The sequence below is a fragment of the Nannobrachium achirus genome (genome assembly GCF_963921795.1).
Source record: "Nannobrachium achirus genome assembly, chromosome: 5".
NCBI classification, from domain to species: domain Eukaryota; kingdom Metazoa; phylum Chordata; class Actinopteri; order Myctophiformes; family Myctophidae; genus Nannobrachium; species Nannobrachium achirus.
Window position 1 is genome coordinate 46,574,915 of NC_137814.1, and position 27,404 is coordinate 46,602,318.

At 43.5% G+C, this 27,404-nt stretch overlaps 1 protein-coding gene across 5 annotated transcripts in view; it reads right to left on the minus strand.

Moving 5' to 3' along the window:
• Positions 1-27,404, minus strand: part of yeats2 (YEATS domain containing 2) — a 69,278-nt gene that overhangs the window by 11,536 nt on the left and 30,338 nt on the right. For 3 of the 5 annotated variants that reach the window (XM_080726861.1, XM_080726862.1, XM_080726860.1), the window contains exons 14-25: positions 23,863-24,054; positions 22,569-22,800; positions 21,602-21,763; positions 20,078-20,202; positions 15,933-16,082; positions 11,782-11,967; positions 9,449-9,839; positions 6,620-6,757; positions 4,793-4,918; positions 2,332-2,527; positions 1,927-2,003; positions 1,707-1,786 (exon numbers count right to left, since the gene is read on the minus strand). In XM_080726861.1, the coding sequence (XP_080582987.1) occupies positions 1,707-1,786; positions 1,927-2,003; positions 2,332-2,527; positions 4,793-4,918; positions 6,620-6,757; positions 9,449-9,839; positions 11,782-11,967; positions 15,933-16,082; positions 20,078-20,202; positions 21,602-21,763; positions 22,569-22,800; positions 23,863-24,054 (2,055 nt within the window). The remainder of the gene's footprint in view (positions 1-1,706; positions 1,787-1,926; positions 2,004-2,331; positions 2,528-4,792; positions 4,919-6,619; positions 6,758-9,448; positions 9,840-11,781; positions 11,968-15,932; positions 16,083-20,077; positions 20,203-21,601; positions 21,764-22,568; positions 22,801-23,862; positions 24,055-27,404) is intronic. The other 2 variants (XM_080726863.1, XM_080726864.1) reach the window with 2 other exon arrangements.

The following is a 27,404-nucleotide window of genomic DNA, read 5'->3' on the forward strand; positions in this document are numbered from 1 at the left end:
TTGTCCTATCCCAAAAAGAAATTAATATTTGAATTCTCCATCAAAAAATACATACAATAGACATCCAATTTGTTTTTTAGATGGATGGGGTACAATTGGCAATTATAAAATACCAATTGATGCAGGTTAGAGTTGTCCTATGCAAAAAAGAAGGTCATATTTGAAATCTCCATCAAAAAATACATACAATAGCCACCTTTTTTTTTCTTTTTCGCTGCCTTTTTTTCGCGGCCTCGTCCATGGACCCGTCCACGGCCGGCCGTTTGCGTCCACGGCCGGCCGTTTGCGTCCACGGCCGCGGCCTCGTCCACGGCCGCGTCCCCGGCCGTCTGCGTCCACGGCCGCGTCCACGGCCGGGACGGCCGGCCGTTTGCGTCCGTGGACGCGGCCTCGCGTCCACGGACGTTTTTTTCGCGGCCGCGTCCATGGACGCGTCCACGGCCGCGTCCATGGACGTGGACGCGGCGGCCAACGGCTCTTGCTGTATACATCATTCAGGGCCAACAGGATTCGTGAGAAAACAATAATATTTTTTTGTCCTTGGAGCAACATGAACTCATGTTTACCACCTCCTCTTTACGGAAACTACATTATTATACCCATTATAAAACTAACCCTGTAAGAAAACCTTCCTCGTTTTCAATCTCTCTCTCGCATTTCTTATCAGTCCCTGTTCCATGGGTGAATTAGCCACATAGGGCAACACATTTCTAAGATTATGCCAGTCTGCGAGCCTTTGGGAGCATATAAGGAAGAAAAACAGAGACAGCGAGAGAGACACAGAGAGAGAGAGAGAGACAGAGAAGCAGAGAAACAGACAGACAGAAAGAGAGAGACAAAGAGAGAGAGAGAGACAGAGAAGCAGAGAAACAGACAGACAGAGAGAAAGAGAGACCCACAGCTTGGTCTCACTGGGACTCGTTGTTGATCCCATTATGAGAATATGTGAGGGGACAGCCAGGCAGAGATACACATCTGACCAGACAAGAGAGGAAGCTACAAGGCAAGCAGAAAGCCTGCTGAGTCAGAAGGCCTTGTGTTTTGCACACAGGGGCATTACGCGGACAACACAACTCTGAGGATGGGAAATTACCTCTGACAAAACAAGGCAGCATCGGCTAAATACATTATAGAACAATAACGGCCGACAACGGTGGTGTCACTTTGAGATGCTGTTTGGCTCCACACAGATCTGCCCTTTGTTTCTTTGCAACAAAAAAGACTTGCCTGCCCTTCGAACAACAATTAACATGCTGTATAGACTTGGCTTTGGCTTGTTTGGCTGTTCAAGTAAAACACCATGAGAAGCAGCGCGATTGAGCTCAATATAACAAGGCTCCGTAGCAGAGTAGTCCTGCCTGAAGACCAGAAGGGTGGGTGGGTGGACTGATCATCTGATTGTCCACGTGGGCCTGGCGATGATCACCATGGAGAAAGCATTAATAATAGTAATAGTTACCTACTTCCTCCCGCGAGGAGCCCAACCCAGCTGATTCGCTGCCCACAAGGAGCGTGTGAGCAATTAGGGGTTAAGAGTCTTGCTCAGGGACACACGTCGACATTGCCACCCTAGCCTGGAATCAAACCTGGGACAACCAGGGGCTCTGGTTCCCCAGGCGGGCTCCCTAACCATTCAGCTATGCCGCCCCAATACTGTATCAATTCAACACACACATGCACACAAGACAAACATAACAAACAGTCACCTCTGATGCTCTTCGCTTGCCGATGTTCCAGGAGAAATACAGCTCCGCAGAGGAGGCACAGAACGGGTGGGAGTCTTCGGCTGAACAAACAACGGACATCAGATTAGATCACCTAGTCCTGTTACAGGTTAGACTGGGTTCATGGACATCAGATTAGATCACCTAGTCCTGTTACAGGTTAGACTGGGTTCATATCAACGTGGGACACAAGTTCACTCACTCTTCTCTGGCACAATCAAGGGGAACTTCTTCACTACGGCAGTCAGCAGCTGCATCATGGTCTCTATGCGCTCAGTGCTGAGGACAAGAGATACATAGCAGGATATTAAAGGAGAATTCCGGATTAGCCGTTCTATTACGTTAACCCATTTAGGCCTAGAATTATTGAATGCTTTAACCAGTGAAAAATAGCAGATATACAAGCTCACAGCGCGGCACCGAGTGTCGCGCTGTGTATTTCACAGTTTATATATAGTATTTCAAAAGCCAGTCCTAAAACAGAACAGGACCAGCCGCAGTGAAGCTGCGGCAGCATTTGGCCACTGGCTGGTATTGTGAATGCTGAGCAACAAACATTGTAGGTGTAATAATCATAATGAGTTCCATCATCATAATGAACTCTTACTTGATGAGGTGGTGGTGTGTGGAGTGATCGGCCCCCTGCTCCAGCTTGATGGTGGCGGTCGCCACGGAAACGTGGTGTGGGGCGTGGCCAGAGGGTAAGCAGGAGGACGACAGAGAGGAGGAGGAGGAGACGGGAGCCGCCACAGGCGGCAACGGGACGGAGGACACGGGTGTGCCGGCACCCGGCTCCGTCTTCACTGTTGGCAGAGTGAAGAGACAGAGAGGTCATGGACCCAGACACCAGAGCAGTGCTTTTCACCATAGACATAGAAAGGTAGACGCTAGGGCATTCACCAAATATTCGAATATTCGAATATCAAAGTCACTATTCGACGATGTTCACCGAAGTCAAATATTCGCTTATTTTTTTTGTTTTCTCTTTAAAAAATATATAGTTTAAAAAGCTTGGCTAGATAGGAAGTCATAAGAATGAGTCGTCAATGCCCCTGGTGGATGAATTTGTTAATGCTCTATACCAGGGGTTCTCAAACCTTTTTAGGCCGTTAGGCCTCCAAAATAAACATATTTGACCTGGGGACCCCCACCCTGACAAGCACTTGGAATTGTAGGTAATATTGTGAAAATGGCAGATCTACATGCGTTGCGAGGCGTTGTGAGCATGTAGACCGGCTATTTTCACAATGTTCGCCTCTTGCTTACTTAATATTTGAAAGTTTGGCCAGTCCTGTCGAATATTCGACTATTCGAATACTTTGAGGTTGCATAATTCGAATACTAAAAATCCCTATTGGTGAATGCCCTAGGTCATGGATCCAGACACGAGAGCAGTGCTTTTCACCATAGACATAGAAAGGTAGACGCCTCCTTCGGCTCTGAGGCGTGAGATCGCTGGACTCGGCGACCGGTCGTGTCCCACTTCCACACACACCGGAAGTTGCTAGGCCAATCAGAGGCAGGTGGGGGCGGGCCTTTACGAATACGTACGCAGCCTGTAAGAGCAGCTGAGCTGCGCAGCCGCACAACATCAGGAAATGGATGGATTGATAAGTCACGGAAAAGACGCGTTGTGATTGGCCAGTAGTCACATGACTGGCAGTGTGGTCTCCGGCAATCGCGGACGTCCGCACTCCAGCTGTTGCTCGTCGTTCCAATGAACTGCAGCGGCCAATGAGGCATCTAGCTTTTTATATCTACTAGCCCTTACCCGTTCAAAGATATGATCTCCGAAATGATGTGCAGTGTGTGGGTTATGGGATGTGCACTGTGCACACAGTATATGAGGGATGGAAAGTAACTTTAACTGGTGCTTGCATGCTAATATGTAGGAGCATCAATGTAAGAAATACCCGTTCCATGTAACGGCTACAGAGATACTGTGTACCGATCCCCCCCCCCCCCCCCCCGCCCGCCCGCCCGCCTGCACACCCACACACACACACACCCCCCCCCCCCGTGTGTGTGTGTGTGTGTGTGTGTGTGTGTGTGTGTGGGTTTGTGTGTGATTGTGCATGGCCTGAACAACAGCGCCCCTCCCTTAACATGTATGGTCACAAAAGGTACTGTAGGCTAAATAGATATAGATACACCATAAAAATGCTAATATACAGCATACGATTTGTGAAAGTGACAAACGGGCTTCACAGTTATGTCAGGTGTGTTCATATGCTGATGGTGATGCGATTTCAGATCAATTGCTCCAGCCACTGAGGAGAAACGCTGAGACAGACAGACAGACAGACACTCACTCACTCACTCAGACATTCGCAAAATTATAGTATAGATGGTTTTCACGGCATTTGAGCCAAGGACCACCATTTGATGAGATTTAGCCTCTCAGACCCAAAACTTGGATTCAAAGAATATTTTGTTATCGTTTCACAATTCCATGCTGTATTGATGCGTTAGGAGAGATGACAGGCAACGTTGATCAAAATAACAATATTCTACATTCTCTAATTGTGTAGACTTGTTGTATATTGTGTAATGCAGATGTTAAACGAGAAATTAACTCTCGAGAGCGTAAAATGAAACCAAATGGACCCTTTTACACTCTCACGAGTTACAGATCTATAAGGTTCCATTTGGTTACCAACTCTCCATCATTTAGATGGGGCCACCTGGAATCCCTTCAAGGACCATTGGTGGTCCCCGGACCACTTGTTGAAAACCACTGCACTAGAGCCAGACTGATATACTGTACTGTCTCTTTTTTGACGCCATCGATAACTGCAATTATGCAGCCGATGTGTCAAATGTTTTTATCCAATTTCAAGCTATTTTTGGCATGTATAGAAGAGACTCTCCAAAAGCTTTCAAAAGATTTTGAGAAAATAAAAGATTTACAAGCTCACAACAACGAGTCACGTTTCGGGCTGCTACGAGCGACATCGCGAGACACAAGATGACGAAACAAGAGAAGATGTGAGCGAAATCACAACAGAGGATAGAGAGCAGAGTCATGGAAGGAAGGGGGTGGGGGGGGGGGTTTGCTCTCCTCTCACCTTGTGCCAGAGGCAGGGCAAGGGAGGGGGGGACCTGGGCGGCAGAGCTGGGGGAGGCTCCTGAAGGGGTGGTGGTGGTGGTGAGGGGGATGAAGTGAGTACTGGAGCCTGGGCCTTTAGACATCACTATACACACACACACACACACACATTAAAACACAGTATGATGGATCAATAGACTATAACCCATTTAGGACTAGAATTATTGAATGCTTTAACCAGTGAAAAATAGCAGATATACAAGCTCACAGCGCGGCACCGAGTGCCGCGCTGCGAGCTTGTAGATCTGCTATTTTTGAAAAAAAAATAGCAGATCTAGCAGGGGGGGTAGCAGGGGGGGTCCCTGGAACTAAATATTTTGAGATGGGGGTCCGTGGCCAAATAAATATCATTTTGGGGGTACTTCAAGTATGAGAAACACTGACATAGTAGTCTCTCAAGAACAGACTAACTGAGCTCCATTTAAGTGAAAAGGACCTTTTCTTTGATGATGGCTGGCCAGATTGCTGACATAGAAACATAGGTTTTTCAAAGAATCTTAGAAGGATTCAAAAGACACTTAAAGAATCGGATCAAAATTCAAATTTTCACGATTTAAAAAAAATAGCAGATCTACAAGCTTGCAGCGCGGCACTCGGTGCCATGCTGTGAGCTTGTATATCTGCTATTTTTCAATAGTTAAATCATAAAATAATGATACACAAAATGTGTACCCGTTCTGAATGGGATAATGGAGGATAGTGGAGTGTACTCAGGGGTGATGTGATGAGGGCAGTGTTCACCCGAGAAACCAAGACAAAAGTTGATGCGTGACTTGACTCTTGAGAATATGTGGAGTATAATATTAATATTAACATGGCCACACGGCTAGGAACTTGAACCACTTATTCTCAAGAGGATACAGAGCTCCAAATGAGTTTTGGGTGGGAGGGGAGTGAAGTCATGCATTTAAAAAACGGTTCCTTGGCCTAACAGTGCCGTTGCCCTTCCAAATGGCATTATCCTACCAGCAGTGTAGCAAAACTAATCATCCTCTCCGTCGTCGGCTATGTCCTTGAACACTCGACAATTACTCTGTAAATTAATTTTGAGTTCAATTAACCAGATCTTTGTGAACAGCCGTTTTGACTTCCTCAACAAAGAGGGTGTTAAAACCGATTCATTCAGACTGAGTCGAGACCGAAACAAAAGGAGGGGCAAGACAGAGTCAAGATCAAAGGCTGAGAATGAGAATCCCAATCAAGACCATGACCAAATACATTTGCAGATCATTTACAAATTTGAGTAAAATTCAAATAGATGGATATTACAATACAACAGAAGACAATCTTTCTTTTTCAGAAACATTGCAATTATATCTGAAAGCTCTCCACCGCGAGGAATGATGTAACGTTGTAGTTTCATGACTCAAAAAGACTCGAAAAGACTACACAGCGGTGGATAGCCTTCCACCGCGGACCCGACTATGATACGGGCTTAAGACCTCATGTCTGAGACAGAGTCAAGACAGAGGTGTCTCCTAATGCTTGCTTTATGTTCCATCATAGGACCGCGTCACGCGTGGGAAACAGCCCATCTACGAACTCACAGAGTATAAATCAGGCTTAAGCCGGAGGCACCGCAGAGGAATCAGACTCTAGTCTGCATGGTGGTGGGGACATGGTGGATGTCCTCGTGTTGTATTTTAGACTGAAGTGACTTTCCCTGGAGAGAAAATGATCTCGAAGCTAACCCTGGTTAAGTTCTCCTTAAATTGTACATGGTCCCGGTTCAATAAAAAAATAGACAAACTAAATCAAACGATCGCCCCAATCGGCTGGCCCTTACCTTTACCGACAGGCATGAGTATGGTTTGCATGGCCCCAGCAGCGGTGCCGACCCCCAGCTGTTTGAGCTGGTTGGCAGGAATGGTCAGGACGGTCTGTTGGGAGCTGGAGGAGCCTCCAGATTGAAGCTTTAGCATGCCTGAACAAAAGAGCACAAAACACCCTGAAATCAATCTAGGAATGGAGCTGATGGACAGTCTCTATGCCAGGTGTTTTGACTCGGGGCACCCCCTGTAAATAACCTTTTCATCCACGGCACCCCCTGAATTAGGCTACACTGTTAATTTTTAGAATCTTAATACATAAGCAACGTAAATATGCACATCTTTCCACCTGAGATACGGTAGGCTAGGTCAGGGGTTCCCAAACTTTTTTGTCTCAGGGCACCCCATAAATATTTTTTTAAATCCGAGGCACCCCTACATTATAATTTTCACTCCCAGCACCTTATATTTATAGCATATCGTCGTTGTCGGGTGGAAACCTTGAATGTCCAAAACCGTTCGTTTTGTATTCATCATCTATAAAATGTACTAATGCGAGGCGTTGTGTGTTTGTGGATCGGCTGTTTTCACTAGTTTTGTGCGACAGTCTTGTATGATGAAGCAGGGCTTTGCTTTACCAAAAGACGTACACATTTGAAACTTGGAGATGAATCAGTGATGATATTTTAGTGATTATGTTGCGAGGAAAACGTTGAGATAACAGCCATTTTGGTTAGAACTGACTGAAAACAACGTTGTACTTCAAGTTTAAAATGATACTAAATATTTTTTCAAGTGTCCAAAAAAATTCAAAATATTATCAAATGATCTCGCGGCACCCCTGGACTGCCGACGCGACACCCCAGGGTGCCCCGTCACCCACTTTGAAAACCCCCGGGCTAGGTCACAGAGCAATATCCGTTTCCATCAGAAGTGACTGAAAATAACTTTATACTTGATGTTTAACCACTTGAAACCCAGTATGCCTATTCTGGGGGGGAAGGTTCACCAAACATAGCTGATCTACAAGTGTGTGTGTGAGCTTGTAGATCGGCTATTTTTGGTGAAGATTTGGCTGTAGATAGAAAAATAACTCATCAAGTACAGGGCAAATCAGGTCTCCACATAGTGAAGTGATATTGACGAATTCCAAATATCATCGAATTATTCGGAGGCACCCCTGGACTGCCGTCACGGCACCCCAGGGTGCCCCGTCACCCACTTTGAAAACCCCTGGGGTGCCCCGTCACCCACTTTGAGAACCCCTGCTCTATGCCCAGCTATCAGCCTCAGCCATGGAGGCACAAACGCTGCACTACCACCAGCGTCCATTCCCCCTCCTCCTCTTCTGCCTAACAAAACCATAAGTAAAACATATTTACCTCCAAATATAGATCACAGGGACCGTGGAGTTTTATTTTCTTAAAGGAATGCTTATTACAGACACCTACTAGTGTAAAACTTGGTTTTCAATATTTGGTAAGTTCCACAAAGTATTATTGAAGTCTGTTTCAGTCATGCCAACTCGCGCAACTGCCCCCCCCCCCCCCCCCCTCACCCCCTCACCCAACCCCCTCTTTGTTCCTTTTCTGCAGAAAAAGCTTTCTGATCAGCGTTCTTTCTGGATATGGGGTGGATTGTGTTAATATAGCCTGAAGCCTTGTGCACGGTGTCCGATTTTTCGCACAGAAAAACTGACGGTAACATTTTTAAAACCAACACACACTTCACAACACACACTCTTGCACATGTGCACCTGCATTATCAAAAAAATAAGAAAAAACTGTCTGCAAGGACCTTAGAGTTTAAACACCCACTATTGACCCCTATACGTTGCTTAGATTCTAACACCCCCAAGATATCTTGATGTTACACCTTTTATCATAATTCAGCAATTTTATTTTTTTAGATATCTTGTTTGCACCGTTGACATTTTGGCCTGAGGGTGGAGCTGAGCCCAGGCCATGTATTCACCAAAATAAGTAGAGTTGATGCTATTGGGAACTTGAAAGGTACACAGCACATGGCAATCAAGCCAGTCATAATTGGAGCTTATTGCATGCAACTCTCTGGACATGATGTCCACTCCAAAGTGCTCCGTCGCTCAAAAAACACCTTCAGTGGACATGGTCCGTAACACTCACATTGCATCAGTGCAAAGCACCTTAACTCATTGCATGCCAGGCCCAATAGTCCCGAGATTATTTCAATGTCTTTCCCTGCCAGGCACGATAGTCCCGAGAATTTCCCGTTTTTGAAAAAAAAAGAAAAAAAAAGAAAAATCTTCAAAAAAAATGTTTGACCCCAAAAAATTAAGTAGGCATGATAGCAATCGCGAAATTGCATGTTTAACCCCCATAGCAACCCCATCTTTCAAACATGGCAGCCATCTTTGTTTACATTTTAGGAAAACATAATGGCTGCTAACTCATGAATGCCTGAACGGATTTCCATTCGGATTTTTTAGTTTGAAAGCTGTGAGCAATGTGGACACACGTGGTGCATTATCTAGGCATGGGTGTGCATGATCCGTGCACTATGAATTACATGGAAGTCTATGGAGACAGGGGCATATGAGAGTACGAAGGTATTGTTAAATGGCAGGGGATGTGTTAAGGCCAGTCCCCACCAATGCAACTAGTTGCACTTGCAACTCCTTACAACAAAACCTTTGCATGCAACTACTTGCAACAATTATCTCCAATGACAGTTGCAAGGAGTTGCATTGGTGTGACATAGCCCTAAAACTGTTTTGCTGCAAGGAGTTGCATTGGTGCGGTGTGTGGCACACTACTGCTGGCTGGTTCACGTCTACAGTAACTCTGCTGTGTTAGCCTTCAACCTACCTGACAGCATAGCGTTCTTGCCTCCTCCTCCTCCTGCCGCCATCCCGCTGACCAGCGAGGATGCCGTGACCAGTGACGTGCTGCCGGCGCCTTTGGGCCCACCCCCCACCACGGTGCCCGCCCCCACCCCTTTGGACATGCTGATGACCGGCAGGTTGGCGATGTTCTTGGCCACCGTCACCACGGCTCCGGTTGGCCCCGTAGCGCCGCTCTTCGCCGCGGCACCGGAGCTGCCGGTGCCCTTGACCAGGCCGGCCTTCGATAGGCTGTTGCCGGCGGCGGCCGCAGCGGCGGCGCTGGCGTTCTTGGCAGCGTTGATGACCGCCGCCTGGTTGGCCGCTACCAGGACGGGATGGTGCTGCTGGGAAGCCGGCTTGGCTCCATCAGACCCCTGGATGGGATGAATACAGTACATACGGTAAGGTGCATTTACTTAATAAAGTGCCTGTCAAAACATGAGTTAAAAAAGGTGCTGTATAATGAAAAATCATTACACCGAAATGAAAACAAAAAACAAACACAGCCACTTGACAGAAAACAGACAGAGTGTGTATGCCTAAGTTGCAAGTACACCTGAGCGAGCCTATGAACAATAATGTCACATGGTGGGTAAAGTATTGGCCTCAAACCGCCCTGTTCCCTTGGCTCCGTTCACATTAAGGTTCTGGGTTCCCATGGAGACCTGTCCCCATCAGGTCACTGGGTTGATGGAATTCTCGCTGACACAAAAAGGGAGTCAATTTCCCTCTGGTGAGGCCCTGACAATCCAATTAACAGTACTCAGCGCGCAGCGTTCCAAACATGGTGTACTGGAAAGGCCTTAGTGTTGCATTCCAATGTGGTGAAAGCGCTACACTGTGCTTTTATCAACATATCTGTGTGTGTGTGTGTGTGTGTGTGTGTGTGTGTGTGTGTGTGTGTGTCAAGACACTCCAGTGTAAAGGCTGTTCTGTGTGCATCTCTCCAGTTAATGAGGCCTTGCCTTGCAGTAAGGCTTTAATCTCCACAGCGCAGGCCAACACTGATGATAGACTACTTATAGCTACACACGCGCGCGCACACACACACACACACACACACACACACACACACACACACACACACACACGCACACATTACCATATTCACACTTCATCTTCCCTGCATTTTACCTATAATAATTACACATCCAGCGTGCCCACTCATATTATTACAAAAAAAAAATGCCCCCACTTCAAGAAAAGTGGGCTAATAGAGGGTATGCGCATGCATGAAGTGAATGGCAAATCGAGTGGCAAAGTGAGTTTAATGTCGTTTAATGCAATCAGTTAGGACTTTTCTGTTTGGATGTATGGGCTGTCAAGGCCAGTTTTTTGCCACTAAGTAGGCGTTCCCGCATAACCTACGGGTATGATGATGTCACGTGCATACCCTCTATGGAAACACATTATTTTATGCTTTAACTATTGAAAAACAGCAAATATACAAGCTCACAGCGCGGCACCGAGTGCCGCGCTGTGAGCTTGTAGATCTGCTGTTTTTGAAAAATCGTGAAAATTGGAATTTTGACCCGATTCTATAAGTGTCTTTTGAATCCTTCTAAGATTTTTTTGAAAAACCCTATGTTTCTATGTCAGCAATCTGGCCAGCCATCGTCAAAGAACAGGTCCTTTTCACTTAACTGGAGCTCAGTTAGTCTGTTCTTGAGAGACTACTATGTCAGTGGTTCTCAAACCTTTTCATGTGAAGGACCCCCAAAATTATATTTATTTGGCCACGGACCCCCATCTCAAAATATTTAGTTCCAGGGACCCCCCAGAAGCAACATTTTAGTTACAAACGTTCGCTTTGAAAATACATATATTCAAAGATTTGCACACATTTTCACGACTTTTTCAAAAATAGCAGATCTACAAGCTCGCAGCGCAGCACTCGGTGTCGCGCTGTGAGCTTGTATATCTGCTATTTTTCACTGGTTAAAGCATTCAATAATTCTAGGCAACTCATAAAAAAAAAAATCGAACCTCTGTTCGAAGTGGAGCTGTGTGTGTGTGTGTGTGTGTGTGTGTGTGTGTGTGTGTGTGTGTGTGTGTGTGTGTGTATTGCAGTTGATGCTCAGGGCAGGCTAGACTCAACAGCACCTCTCTGGTCACCCAGGGTTACTACATACAGGCTACATACAGACCCACAGACCCACCCACCCACCCACATACCCACATACCCACATACCTACACACACGGCCACGTATAGGGGAGCTTGTGTTCCACACAGCTCCAAAAAAGAAGAAGAATGACAGGTAAATTGATCACTACAATCATTCAAGCATCAAAACGGGAGAGACTAGAACACTGGCCTGTTGGGCGCTGTTTGCCGCGGCAGCAGTGCTGACAGAGCCGGGGGTGGAGCTTGCGGCCGTGATGACTCCGCCCGTCATCCTCAGCGTGGTGGTCCCCGGCTTGGACAGGTGCCCCGCCCCCCCGACCGTCTTCACAGAGCCGTCCGACAGCTTCACCTGAGAGCCCTGGGACCCGCCCACCACCTGTCAATCACACGCAACACCTTCTTGAATTCTCCATCTGAAACGGCGCTACGACTACCGAGTTGAAATTACTTTTTCGATTACCGTTATCGCATAATCGAGAAGCGCTTTTCTTTTTCATATTTAAAAATACAATTTTTACATTTTTTATACACTATATCAACAATCGATTAACCACAAGTGTTATTTTATATTTCACATCAAAACTATTCATATAACTGATGCCTTATTCATACAGATTGATGCTAATTAAGTGAATAGTGGCCATGTCTGATTTAGGTGTGCCATTAAGCGAGCATGCGATTAGCTAGTAATGTCAATGCTTGACTCTTTGGCATAGCTAAATCAAACACACATTATTAATTTACTCAGCTGCAGCTGTCGCTGCCCTGCCATGACACGCCTGTGAAAAGGGTCCGTCTCTACAACCAATGGGATATCACATGCACTTTCATTGTGAACCACAGCTATATATATGGACGTGCTTTCATCCACTTTACAAGCACCACCATGTCCCAGGGGTGGAAGTGTGGCGAGCAATGAAAATGGCCATTGTGGTGTTACATAAGCTGAGACGGCACAGAGGAGAAGCATCAGCCTCCATAGCCCAGCAGCACACAGAGGTATTGAGGAAGACACTGGCTGTCCCCTGGAGCCGTCTTAACACTGTGCTTGTGCAATAGATGGAAAACATTAAGACCCATTTAGAACGGGTACGCATTATTGTGTATCATAATTTTACTATTGAAAAATAGCAGATATACCGAGCTTGTAGATCTGCTATTTTTGAAAAATCTTTTGACCCTATTCTATAAGTGTCTTTTGAATCCTTCTAAGGTTTTTTTTGGAAAAACCCCATGTTTCTGTCAGTAATCTGGCCAGCCATCGTCAAAGAAAAGGTCCTTTTCACTTAACTGGAGCTCAGTTAGTCTGTTCTTGAGAGACTACTATGTCAGTGGTTCTCAAACTTTTTCATGTGAAGGACCCCCAAAATGATATTTATTTGGCCATGGACCCCCATCTCAAAATATTTAGTTCCAGGGACCACCCAGAAGCAAAATTTGAGTTACAAACGTTCGCTTTGAAAATACATATATTCAAAGATTTGCACAAATTTTCATGACTTTTTCAAAAATAGCAGATCTACAAGCTCGCAGCGCGGCACTCGGTGCCGTGCTGTGAGCTTGTATATCTGCTATTTTTCACTGGTTAAAGCATTCAATAATTCTAGGCCTAAATGGGTTAAGACCCTTTCTGCCCACTTGAAACTCTTGAAAGCGTTCGCGGCCCACCCATCTGACCACTTAACGCGACGGCAGCGGTGTCAAGTGGCCAGATGCGTGGGAGGCGTGCATTTTCAGACCATATTTATTTGTTATGATCAATCAATCGATTGCGTTCCGGGTTTGATCAGTGGAACCAACATAGTATACTTTAAGTTCCTAGTTACTTATCGGCATCACAACAAAAATATTTTTTTCTTTTCTTTTTTTCTACATAGTGTTTTTGAATATTAATGTAATATATAGCCTACTTTTAAATGTTAGTGTTAGTGTATTATTCGGGGGTCTGCTTGCAATCAATAACCTCTTGGCCCACCACAGGGTCCCAGCCCACAAGTTGGGACTGCCATAGAGCAGGGGTCTTCAACAGCGGGTCCGGGACCCCTAGGGGGTCCTCAGAGTTAAGGTCTTTGCACACTGCTGCGTCTTTCGAGTACATTTCGGAGCGTGTGAATAAAATAAAAAATCAACTTCACGTTATGTCAATCACGTTTGCACAATGCCGCCCGTTTTGTATTTTATTTTCGGACCAGGGTTGATTTTTTCCGATTTTCGCAGATGTCGCACTGAGTCCCTCGCTCTCTCTCTCTCTTTCCTCTCTCTCTCCCTGGCCTCCACCGCAGTGCAGTGTGCAACCAGCTTTACTACAGGGGGGCCACCAAATCTTTGTGATAGGAACATTCTTTTAAATTAACTCATTAAGAGCCCCTGAAATTAACAGATTAAAATGTCCACGATGCCTCCCTCAGGCTGCATTCACTCCCGTTGTCTTATTTTGAAGGCCAGAAGTCCACAGCGTAAACACTTCCGGTCTGACGTCATCGCGTCCTTCACCGGAATCGATCATTGTTTACGTGGTGTCATGGCGGATCGGATCGATGCTTTTCAACATGTGTTTTATAAGCGAGCATCTATTGCCATCTTCGCTTCTAAAGTGTTGTTTTGAGATAATGGACATTAAAGATGAGATCCCCCGTCTGCCTCAATGTTATGGGATTACTATTTTGTGCTCGTGGATCCGTGATGATGATAAATCAGCGACGGAGATCGGCTCGGAACCTTCCGCCATTGTACCCGGTAGGATAACCGCCGTTACAGTAATATATTACTTTTCGCGAGATATCTCGGGAATGGCACTCGAGATACTCGAGTACATTTCGCGAGATATCTCGGGAATGGCACTAAATCAGTTAACAACTTGAACCCTCACATCCCTATTCTGAGGGGAACTTTAGCCAAAAATAGCAGATCTACAAGCTCTCAACACCTCGCAGCTTGTAGATCGGCTATTTTCGATAAATAGGTTTGGTGTAGAGGTAAAAAAGAGCAGACCGAGTACAGAGTGAAAGGTCAAATTTACTAAAAACACGAATCCAACATAGACTGATGACAGTGCTGTCAAACAAGTCTATGAATCCATCTGTGAAATCGATGAAAATCTCCATCACACATTTATACAATATGTAGAGGGGGTCCCTGCTTCATCTCTCTCTCAGCTAAGGGGTCCTTGGCCTGAAAATGTTGAAGACCCCTGCCCTAGAGAGTAGCAGTCTTCAATTCTGTCCATACTGTTCTCAGCTCAAAATAAATCTGCCCTAACAAAAATGTTCTCTCCAGCTGAATATTTTAAAAGTGTAATCTTGTCTAGGTGCTAGAATATTTAGGGGTGGCGGGCGGGGGGGTGATGATAAAATACACTGGCAAAGTGAAGTGAAGTGAAATGAGGGAGTTCTCTTGGCAACGAGAGGAATTAAATTCTTGCTCAAAACTCTGCCAAAGGTGTAATCATTAGCTCTAATCTGTTGATCAAAGCACAATCAATTGACCCCCTCATTAATACCAACACACAAAGCTCCTTCATGGCCAGCTCACTGACTTGTGGGGGGAATAAAAACAACTCATTTATGTGCTGGGAAGTACAGTATGTACCACATGTGAATATTTGTGATTTCCACATGGCAATTACAGTGGCTTCTGCTAAAACAAGACAAGCGTATAAGGTCAAAGGTTTGTACTGACCTAGGGGTGGGCGATATGGAAAAATACAAGATCACGATATTTTCCCAGGCTGTATCACGATACACGATTTTATCACGATTCTTTTTCACATTGGTTTTTATGGTTATTTTTCAAGTTACTTGACAAAAACTAGACTCTCTGGGTTCCTTTTGGGAGGTCTAATTTGAACTTTACAAGTATGTAACTCTGACAGTATACAAATGAAACCAAATGGACCCTTACGGGTCCATTTGGTTTCATTTGTATACTGTCAGAGTTAAGTGGATACCTTGACATTTTAAAGTTTGAGAACTACTGATTTAGACCAAAATGCAGGTTTAAATTAAATTCTGCAATGAATCTCTGTATTAACGATTAAACAGGATTTCTTACAAGGCTCCCTCAATTGCATCATGATATATACGATACCTCTGAAAAGGCATATCGTGGAGACATTGCATCGTCTCAACGATAATTATCAACATATCGCCCACCCCTATAGTGTGTGCCAACGCCTACGTCATTTGTAGTCCTTAGCGGCCATTTCTTGGGTAAAAACACAGGTGTTTCAATGTTTGATTGCATAGAACTAATGCTATAGTCTAATCATAACACCTGTGTAAGGTTGTGTTTACCCAAGAAATGGCCGCTCTTAGAACTACATTTGGCACACCCTATACTGACCTGAGCCAAGATGGCAGCCTTCTGTCCTGCGGTCACACGGATGGCCTGCTGTGAGACGTTGGCTGGAGACGAGGCCGCCAGACCACCTGCTGAGCTGGAACTCCCATGTTTCCCAGAGCCCTGCGCTGGCTGCCCCACCAAGAATGTGCCCTGGTGGAGATAGAACACAGCTGTGGGGCTCTATACGAAAAACCACATCAACAACACACCAATGCTACCATAGAAAACCAATCAAGCTACGGTTGCATCGTGACGCGGTCCAGCTCGTTTGTCTGCAATTTTCTATATTTAGTTTAAAACTAGTAAGATGCCTCAGGGCGACATGCGAGGCCGCGCCAATTCTTTGCCATCTGGCCAGTGATGTATATCGGACCAGTTACCCATAATAATAATAATACCCTGGTACCCATATATGGAGATCCATATATACATGGAGATATGCTGTGAGAGATATGGGCTGTCTTAGCCATATAGAGCATCGCAGTGAGGTGTCGGAAGTAAACTGCCCATTCATTTACCCCATAGGGGATTTCATTATCAGCCATACAATCGTAACAATTCAATGAACACTTACCAGTAAGCTTGTGGTTGTAAAATGGTTCTATATGCTCCTGTCGAAACCCAAAGTATGTATGCAATCACTCTAGTTTTAGTATAACATGTTTTAATACAGATCGCACGGAGAAGAACTGCATTACCCATACTGCTAAAAATGTACATCCGGTGAAATCGACGTCTGTGATTGGTGGAGCTTCTTCTTCTTTCATGTATCTTGCGGTTACCTCGGAAATAACTACTGCCCCCTGTCTGCCCGGACGATTATTGTAATTCAGCAGAAGATGACGATAAGATCGTCCACAGAGATGAAAATCACTACATGTCAGGCCATATGCTGGCCTGGATAACTAAACTGAGCGTGATTTATGGGTAGGGATGGGTATCGTTTGGATTTTTACGATTCCGGTTCCGGTTCCGGTTCCAAACGGTTCCTATTTCGGTTCCAAAATGGTTTGGTTTTTACACAAAACAGATTTTTTAAATGTAATTTTAATGTATAATTTACAGTTTTAATGAATCATTTAAAACACAAAATTTTAATTTAATTTTAATGTTTAATTTACAGTTTTAATGAATTATGCAAATGAAAACATATTTCAATGTCTTCAGCGATACTCTTATTCTGAAGAGATTAACTCTTCCCACGCTTTGAACGTTCACGTTCGCCCGATTTCGCAAGACCTCTCCGCCAATACGGCGCTCGTTCGGTTCGTTCGTCTGATGACTGTAAGCTGATGAGGGGTCGCGCGGCCGCCTACTGTAAACACATTTTCCGCGGTGATGGTGTAAAAAATCCATTATGCGTTAGATCAACGGAGAACAATTCACTTCCTTGTTGATTTCCTCTGGCTGTAAGGCTCTGTGGCCAGTGACTGGTCTTCTTCTTCTTCAACACATAACAGGCAAATTCACATTCATTCTCGCATGACGCCGCCCTCTGCTGCCTGGCAGACCAAAGTGCACTATTGCACAACCAAAAAAATAAAAAATAAAAAAATAAATGTCTGTCTGTCTATCTACTATAACGTCGCAAAGGTAAGCCGCTTTTTGATGGCACCAGACCCAATAAATAAATAAATAATCTGGAAGTAGGAGAGTTAAGAAGTCGACACCGTCTGGAAGTATTATTGCATTAAGAAATACACCACCGTCTGGAAGTCTTATTGCTGCTAGCGCAACATATCTTATTCTGAAGAGATCGGCCACCGGAAGTATTAGATTTTCCAGCTTAGATTTGACAAATGAACACAGCTTGGCGAGCGAGCGAGCGACTCGAGCGAGCAGTGACAGTCGCACCCTAACCCATTCAGAGAGACACACGAGCGTCCGCAACACAAGCACTGTTGCTGTACAGTTTCAGATGAATGCCACGCTGTCATAAACGTTTCCTCTCCAATCTCGATCTCACGTCTCTCTGTGGCTGTGCAGGGCTGAGCTGTACTGGTGGCTGAAGATGAATATAATGTAATGTAATGAATCCTTTTTTGAACGGATAGCAGGTCTTTTTTTTTTACTGGTGCGTCTAGGAACCGATAAGCAGTACCGAAAGTAAATATTATTTTTGGGTACCCAGGAACCGTCATGTCCTTACTCCTTATCGGTTCTGTCCCGGTACCCATCCCTATTTATGGGATATATTTCAGGAAATAAATGTCATTCGCAATGCTTTCTGGGAGTGTAGTTTCTGCAGTTTTGACAAAAAATATGTACACAGTGTTGTACCCTGACCTTTTTTCAGCTTTCCAATTAATCGTTGCATGCAAAAAATTGTGTTTATTGTCATGATTCCTCACAAGCCGGGGTGGCTTTGTCAGAGGCTTAAAAGACGTTTAAATAAATACTTTATGAAATGTCTATGGATGAAATAAATGCATGGAGAAAACTCTTCCGACACCGGAGTGAGGACGGGATGGGGCTTAAACTGCGATGCTCTATATGGATTCTGTTAGTGTGGTATGTGGCCGATGTGGCCTCCATTTCCCTATGAAGTCCTGTTAGATATGGGATTAATATTGATGACATCATGGAACTCCATATATGGGCATAAAAGGGATTCTGTTAGTGTGCCATCACAGTGAAGCCAGAGCATGATGTCAGAGCGACAAACCCAGGGGAACCACAGTGTCAGGCGTGACCTACAGAAAAATGCGGATAGCCGGATACGTGGACAAGATGTGCCGGTTTTCATAGTTAACTGCGACCTGCGGTAGCAACAAGTGGTTAATCAGACTAATCAATTTAGTCAATTATATATTTAAAAGATTTGGGTCCAGATTGGTCCAGAAGTGCCTGAGATTAGCTGCTCACAGAATGACACAGACACAGACGAACAGTTGCAAAAACATTATCTCTGCCTCCCGGCTGGTCTAGCCTGGCAGCGATAAAATAAATAAAACTTTGATTATTGGTTAATCAAAACAATCACAAAAAATATTGTTAGTTGCAGTCCTAATGACACATTAGTCAATGCAAAGACAACATTTCATGTCTACCCTCGAAGCAATATGAATAGTGTTACAGTACGTGTGAATAGTGCAAGGTGAAAAAACATTCAGAGATTTCTGCCAAAGAGAACATAGTGACATCCAATACAGTAACATGACCCACTTGGAGAAGTCGTTTGTTATTGCTGTGTGTTCTGTGTTCTCACTCATTGTGCTTGCTCGTTTTACCATGCTCAATAAATAAACTGGTCTACACATACTGTATGTGCGATCAAATTCACAGAATATCAGTTGAAGAGAGGGGTTGAAGAGATGAGGGATTCATACATCAAGATTATTCTTTATCACGTCTGGTGCGAATGCACCTCAAGACCTCTCTGGATAAGGGACTTCATTGCGTACCGTTGGCTTTAAAATGCACAGACAGCATTGTTCCACGACGCAGCTGAGTGGGAGATCAATGCGACAGTAATGAATGTATGTAATTAAAGTTACACCGGGCTCCACGGCTGCACCAGAATAGAACCTAACTTTAGGGAATGAAAAACAACCTGATCCATTGACAGCCACAGATAAATGTACATGCCCTTTCATGCCCCTACGAGGGGATATGGTTGTAACAAAAGGTTTTGAGGGATTATATAAAGTGTTGTTGTGGTGGCAGAAATGTATAGAGTAACAAATATGTGTATTAAGTACTTGTTCTCCTTCCATTCAATCTCATTGAATGGGTGGTCAACCAGCCAGTGCACATGCTACTTCAACTCAACACATGTCAATGTAACAGCTGAGCTGTCTCTTCAAATCCTTCATCCTTGTGGAACATTAATTTCTCCGCTATCACATTGTCATAGGCATTAGCGGGGTAAAGTACAAACCTAAGTGCCTAAGCCTTCTTTGGGCATGCAGAGAGTGGGTTTATGCCACTCCGCACAGGGTGCTGTGACAGAAGACTTTCAAGAATGAGATCAAAGCTAGGGAAGGAAAATAAAAGCGACAGGGAGCGAAGAAAAGCAGGAATCGAAAATGCTGTGTGTGTGTGTGTGTGTGCGTGTGTGTGTGTGTGTGTGTGTGTGTGTGTGTGTGTGTGTGTGTGTGTGTGTGTGTGTGTGTGTGTGTGTGTGTGTGTGTGAGTCTACCAACCTGTGGGGTCTGTTTGAGAATATAAGACGTGTAGGAGAGATTGGAAGGTAAACTGCTGGAGGAGGTGGAGGAGGTGTGAGAGCCACCAGAGCCTGCAGACGAGCTGTTGTTCTGGGACTGCTGACCTAAATCAGACGTACACACACACAGACACACACACAACATCAGCAGCCTTCAACCACATAAAGAAGCCTGTGACACTTATGGCTTAACTTCTTGTGTCTACAGTATCTATTTGTCTTCTACAGTGTCTGTTGCATCTACTGCAATAAGACAAAGTAAAAAGTACGGTCTGTGGTGAAACCGGAAGCTCTACCACTATAGCTGTAAAGAGGTGTAAATACTGGGTTTTGTGATTTCCAGATGGAAACTAAACTGTTTTGAATCAATGTGCTGTTGTGTTTATGGAATACGGTTGAATATACACTAAATTGAAGCTATAGAAGATCACGTTTTACAAAACGTACCACAGATATATACAATTGTAACTGTGTGAAAGTGAAAGTGTTAACCCGGAAGGAATATCAGTTTTCTGTTATCTCCCTCAACCTCTGAGTGCCTTACAAAAGGCCTCTGATAACCCAGTGCAACTCAATATGGCGTCATCAGCGGAATGAAAGATTGAAGCCCTACACAGTACTTCAGTTGTGTTGTCCAACAAACAGATGACAGTTTGGCTGACTCACCATCCAGGGGCACTGGGCAGTGTTCAAACCCACCATAGAGGTTAAAAAAAACCTTACTGTTCCCAGTAATATATTGTTTGCAAACAGCACAAATACCACTAATGTGCAATGGAAAGATGAGTGCTTCCAAAACCTTAATATCCCAATGGTGACTTTAAAGGGGAGAACCACCCACTTTCAAAATTGAACTATGTCATTAACACGTTTGATGCTAAGCATTAAAATCTTCAATGTCTTGCATTGCCAGAATCTTTCAAATCTTACCTTTTAATGTGCACGATGTGCACGGGTCATGCACAGATAAAGCACGGATGATGCACCACACATGTGCACGCCATTCACAGCTTTCAAACAAAAAATTCCGCTTGGAAACCCGTTCAGGCATTCAAAAGATATAAGCTATAGTGTTTTCTTCAAAAGTAAACAAACATGGCTGCCATGGGCTGTTCTGGGAGTCAAACATGCATTTCGCGATTGCGATCATGCCGAAACCCGAAGTAGGAAGTAGGGAGAGTAGGGCCAACTCTGGGAAACTTGGGCTTGGCAAGGCCTATTACAAACTCAGGAAACTCTGGGTTGGCACCAAGTATGTGATTATACATTTGAGTTGTTATGTGGAAATAAGATAAAAGCCCCCCCCCCCCCTTCTGTGTTGCCTAGAACTGTTGGATTGACTTTGGGGTTTGGCTTATGCACTTTGCAAGCCAAACCCCAAAATCAGCTAATAATATTATTCAAACATACAGTAAGGAGCCAATTTGAAGTATTCCTGTTCTTCTGCCATGGAATGCGTTCAAACAGCAAAAGAGTAAAAGACAAGATGAAGGACCAGCTGTACCTGCTGAGCTGGAAGCTCGGAGGATGGCTCCCTGTGGGATCAGCAGAAGCTTGCCTTTGCCTGAGGGATTCTTGCTGTTGGTGGTTAAGTAGAGCTTGGTGCCTGGAGGCAGGTTGGCCAAGTTGGCCAGGTTGTTGGCAGGCAGCTGGAGAGTTGCCATCACTTCAGACGTGGAAAAAGCGAAAAATAGAGATATCAACGTTTCATCCTCTTTCTCTGTAGAGTATATGACAGAAGGGCTAGGAATAATACAGCACATTTAGATGCACACGATAAATGTTTTATTCTAAAGGACTTCTCAAATCGACCCTTACAAAGAGCTTAAAATATTTTTACAGTACAATACTATCCAATAAAATGAAGGCAGAAAATGTAAAGACAAAATAGAGCCCAAACAATTTGTATTGTTTCCCTTGGTGCAGTGGTTTTTTGTGTAGTGAAATAAGATACGCACTAAATACGTGAAATAAGATACACACTAAGTATTGAGGGTTTAAGTGGTACTGAATTTGCAGCTCAACAAAAGCAAATTCATATTAGTGTATGATGGAGGACAATGTTACGATAAATACAAAAACAAATTATTATTAATTATAAGTGTAATAATTATATTATTATAATTATTGTCCCATCCCTATTCTCAAGGTATAACAAAGGAAAGACAGACACAGACAGACAGACAGATATACAGATAGATATCGTTGTTGTTGCGTGGAAACCTCGTATCTCCAAGTTTCAAATGTGTACATTCTATCGCAAAGTAAAGCCCTGCTTCATCATACTAGGCTGTCACACAAAAGTAGTGAAAACTTTTGTGTGTGCGAGGCGTTGTGTGCTTGTAGATCGGCTGTTTTCACTAGTTTAAATCATTTTTAAAATGATAAATGCAAAACGAACGGTTTTGGACATACAAGGTTTTCACCCGACAACGATGATATGCATTTCGTGTGTGCGGAACCTCACAAACCTCCACTCTTCCCGCTTCCCGAACCGCCAGATGCCTTGGCGACGACCTGCTGACCCACGATGCCGCTGGCTCCGCTGACGATGGCCTTAGCGACACCCTGGGCCACGACCTGCTTGCCCCCCATCACCTTGGAGCCAGAGGGACCACTCTTGGCCACTAGAATCTGACCACTGCTGATCGCTACCTGCTTGACTGCTGACTGGAGCGTCGAACCAACAGGGATGCCCAGCATCTGCAAGCATGGACCAACCAAAAACAACCCAGTGTTCAGGAAATGCTGTGTGTGGGCATGTGTGTGTGTGTGTGTGTGTGTGTGTGTGTGTGTGTGTGTGTGTGTGTGTGTGTGTTCTTGTATTACTGTGTTTGTGAGGGCCACAAGTAGGGGTGGGCGATATGGAAAAATACAATATCACAATATTTTCCAAAGCTGTATCACTGATACACGATTCTATCACGATTCTTTTTCACGTTGGTTTTGATGGTTATTTGTGGAGTTACTTGACAAACTCCTTTTGGGAGGTCTAAATTGAACTTTACAAGTGTGTAACTCTGACAGTATACAAATGAAACCGAATTTTGTATACTGTCAGAGTTAAGTGGAGACCTTGACATTTTAAAGTTTGAGAACTACTGATTTAGACCAAAATGCAGGTTTAAATTGAATTCTGCAATGAATCTCTGTATTAACAATTAAACAGGATTTTTTAACAAGGCTCCCTCAATTGTATCACGATATATACGATATCTCTGAAAAGGCATATCGTGGAGACATTGTATCGTCTCAACGATAATTATCACCGTATCGCCCACCCCTAGCCACAAGTATAGTAGAATTTGATAAATACACAGATTTGGGGAGTTTAAGGGCTTACAATTAGGTTGGGGTTCGACATTTAGAGGTTTCGGTTTAAGGTCCCTTGGACTTTTTTGAGTTATCCTTTTAGGCTAAATGTCTTACTGAACCTGACCTGTTTTCATTTCTGTCTAATAGTATTTATTAAAAGTATTCAATCAATCGATAAATCAGTCCAATTCAATCTAGGCTATTTTCGGTTATGGTTAAAATGGCAAAACTGTGTTTTAAATGTTATTCTTAAAATCGACATTCTAAAATGTTGATGCTGAAGTTGAAGTACCGTACAGTATACATACAAAGAATATATTATATAATACAAATGTGCGTGTGTGTGTGTGTGTGTGTGTGTGTGTGTGTGTGTGTGTGTGTGTGTGTGTGTGTACTGTGTGTGTGTGTGTGTGTGTGTGTGTGTGTGTGTGTACACAGTATGTGTGTAACCTTGCTGGATGTGGCCCCGGTGGCCCCTCCTCCCGTCTGTTTCTGGGGCGACATGGAGATCACGTGACCCCCCTTCACTGCGACAAACTGCTGCGTTGCCGTGGCGACTGGTTGCTGCTGGGCGGTTACCGTGGCAACCATCTGCTGCTGCTGCTGAGTAGGTACTTCCCCCGGCTCCTGCTTGATAATGACCTGCAACCAGTGTTGATTTTGTCGACTAAAACTATGACGAAAGATGTTTGTCGACTGTGTTTTTTTCACTGACGAAAACCAAATAAAAACTAAACAAAAACTAAGCTGTGATGACTAAAACTAAGACTAAATATATTGACAATTTCGTCACCAAAATAAAAACTAGACTAAAACGTTAGGGAGGGCTAGTCCCTCCATAACGTTTTAGTCTAGTTTTTATTTTAGTCTAGTTTTTATTTTGGAGAAGAGTCATTTTATGTTTGGGTGCTCTCAGGTGTTGTTTGCTGAAAATAGCAGATCTACAAGCTCACAATGCATCGCGACACGTTGTGAGCTTGTAGATCTGCTATTTTCAGCACACAACCAAGTGTAAAATCGGTCATTGCGATGCCATCAAGGCCGGCCAAAATACATTTTAGTCGACTAAATCAACTAGTAGATTTAGTCGCCTAAAATCTTATGATATTTAGTCGACTAAAATTAGACTAAAACTAATACTTTTCAGGTGACTAAATAATGACTAAAACAAAGTTACATTTTATTCAAAAGACTATGACTAAAACTAAGTTACATTTTATTCAAAAGACTGACTAAAACTAAATAAAAAATTTCTGTGAAAAACAACACTGCCTGCAACAAGCACCAAAACTAATGCCTCCTGCTTGATAATGACCTGCAACGAGCCATAAGAGCACCAGAACTACTGCCTCAACCTTTTTTTTTCACTTAGATTTGCATCAACTTTTACACAACTATTTGGTTTTTAATAATTAATACCGCTAGTTCATAATTTGCAACCTTTAAAAACAAAAACAACTAAGACTTCAAGTGAATAAAGTTATATATATATATATTTTATATTACATGGAATGCAAAGTAAGATTTCTTTAAAAATACTTTTCTGCGGGTACGTTGCTCGATAATATTTACTTTTGTGCAGCTGAGACAATCCTCAGAGCTTGACCCAGTTTAACAGTGACATCCCGACATCATCAGAAAAAATCTATCTCATATGATGAATTATTATTATGTTTCTGTTTGTTACATCTGTGGATGAGGTGGTGATGGGAAGTGGGTGGATTTCTTATCCACCCAGCAGGGATTTGTCTGTTGTAAGATGATACACAACCATGCGTTTCTCTGTGCAATGAACCCCCCCCCCCCCCCCCATCTCAGCGTTATGTCCCATTTAAGTGGCTCGCCAAGGCGCTCACATCTGCTGAAGATAGCACTGTGGCGCTCTATTAATACCGCACAACCTCGTTAGCAGGATAGATCCTGCAGGAGCGATTTTCACACGAGAGGCGCTGGAAACAGATCAGCAGACGGATGTTTTTTTACCTCTTCTTTTTTTTTAGATCTTTTTTGAAAGTGTAGAAGCAGGGTTCCCACACATTTTTACCAATGTATTTCCAAAACTTTTCCAAAACCTTTCCAGAATATTTAAACCAATTTCCAGGCCTATAATAGTCATTCAGCACAATAATGGGTCTCTTACTCCTTTGAGTAATGCCCAAAGACCGTTAGTGTAGCAAAAATAAAGCATAGAATGGTATTAGCCCTATTCACGACCCGCCCACTCAGCATCCCCCGGGTGCTGAAGTCCCGTTTTGAAGGGGAAAATCCTACTACACTCTAAGAAAGGATTCTGTGACCGAGTAAATAGCACTATTAGAAAAAGTTATATTTACTCAATAAAATCACTGAATATCATGTATGTGATTGTTTGAGTAGGTCACACCAAACAAAATGAGTAAAAATCCAACTGTTCTTTTTGAGTTAGATGTACATATATTATTTGAGTTAATTTCATGAGAATAAATTAGTATTTGACCAACTGATTGTATTCATGAATTATACTCAATTTGTTTTGGTAATTTTCCTTCATAATATTTGAGTATGGAGTACTTATATGGATCAATTTAAAAAGACCCTTAATTATTATTCATTCCAACTTAATAATCTTTCATCTCTCACAACAACTTAAACAATTGAGTAGATTATGACTAAGATTCAAAATTGTACACAAGGGTTCATGGGAAAAAAAGGGTTCATGGGAAAATTCTACTGGAACATTCTGTCAACAAACAGCAGCAGCACACATCTTCTTCAACAAGAAACCTGGAGAGTGTTTGCAAATATTGGTAAGTAGATTTACTGTATCTTTGTGCATATAGGCTACACAAATGTATTGGGTATAACTTATGTTATTTACAAAGGTTTGCAGCTAGTTAAGGTTACAGTGAGAGGAATGTGCAAGCCCTCTAGTCATTGTGACTTTTTGCATTTATTACAAGCTATGCACAGCTGCATACAATGGTGTGTACAATGAAGATAAAATGCACAGGTATAGGCCTACATTATTATCTACATGTCTTCTTTTTTACTCTCTTCCCCTCATCTCTGTCTTCCAGGTTAGTGCAAAGTTCAGGATGATCACCACACTGAATCTTGAGCCAAAATGTATGGCAATGTTGGACTTCTATACCCCCAAACTACTGTCCATGTTCCAGTCCAAGAAGGGCAGTTTGGGCACAAATGAGTATTGTACTTCAGGTATGAAACTTTCATTTACTCTAACTGCTTTAATTATATTTCACCTGGCTAATGACAATAATTACTATATTAATTTATGCTAAACTCATCTTTATCCCCTGCAACTCTCTCTCTCCTGATTATTCATTTCTAAATGTATGTCTTAATAGCTACTAAGGCAGAGAGGAATCCCCAATCAACGAACACGAGAGGTCATCATCCGATGTCTCATCGACCATCTGGAAGAAGATAGTGTCAAGATCAAGGACTTTCAAGTTAGTAAAATAAATGTTTTGACGTTTTAATGTCATCGTGGATGAGACCATCACATGCAAAGGAACAGCATAGTGATGTCCAGAGAATGAGGTTGTGACATTGGCTGAATGGCTGTTGCATCCGTTGCATGTCTGGTCCAACTGATTAAAGATTATGCCCAGGGCTGCATGTGTGGAGACAGCTAGGATTGCTCAATGTGTGTCTGTGTGTCTTGTAACATTTAGCCTGAAAGTGAGCTCTAAACAATTATCTTCACAATGTGTGCAGGAAGGAAGCTGCTGGTGCACCTGTCAGAGTAGAAGAGAAGTTGACAGAGGAGGTGATGATGAAGATGAAGATCTACCTGCTGCAGAACCAAGAGAACTCAATGAATGAACCTACTGATGTAGGTATTGTGATTAAGGGCATCACTGCCCTCAACAATCTTGGGGGTCTGCTGCTATCTGTTGGGACTGTTCTATGCCTTTAATCTGAGATACCCCAAGAACCTCAGATATGGTCTTGAGATGTTCCAAAAAGTACTAGTTGAGTTGGATCCT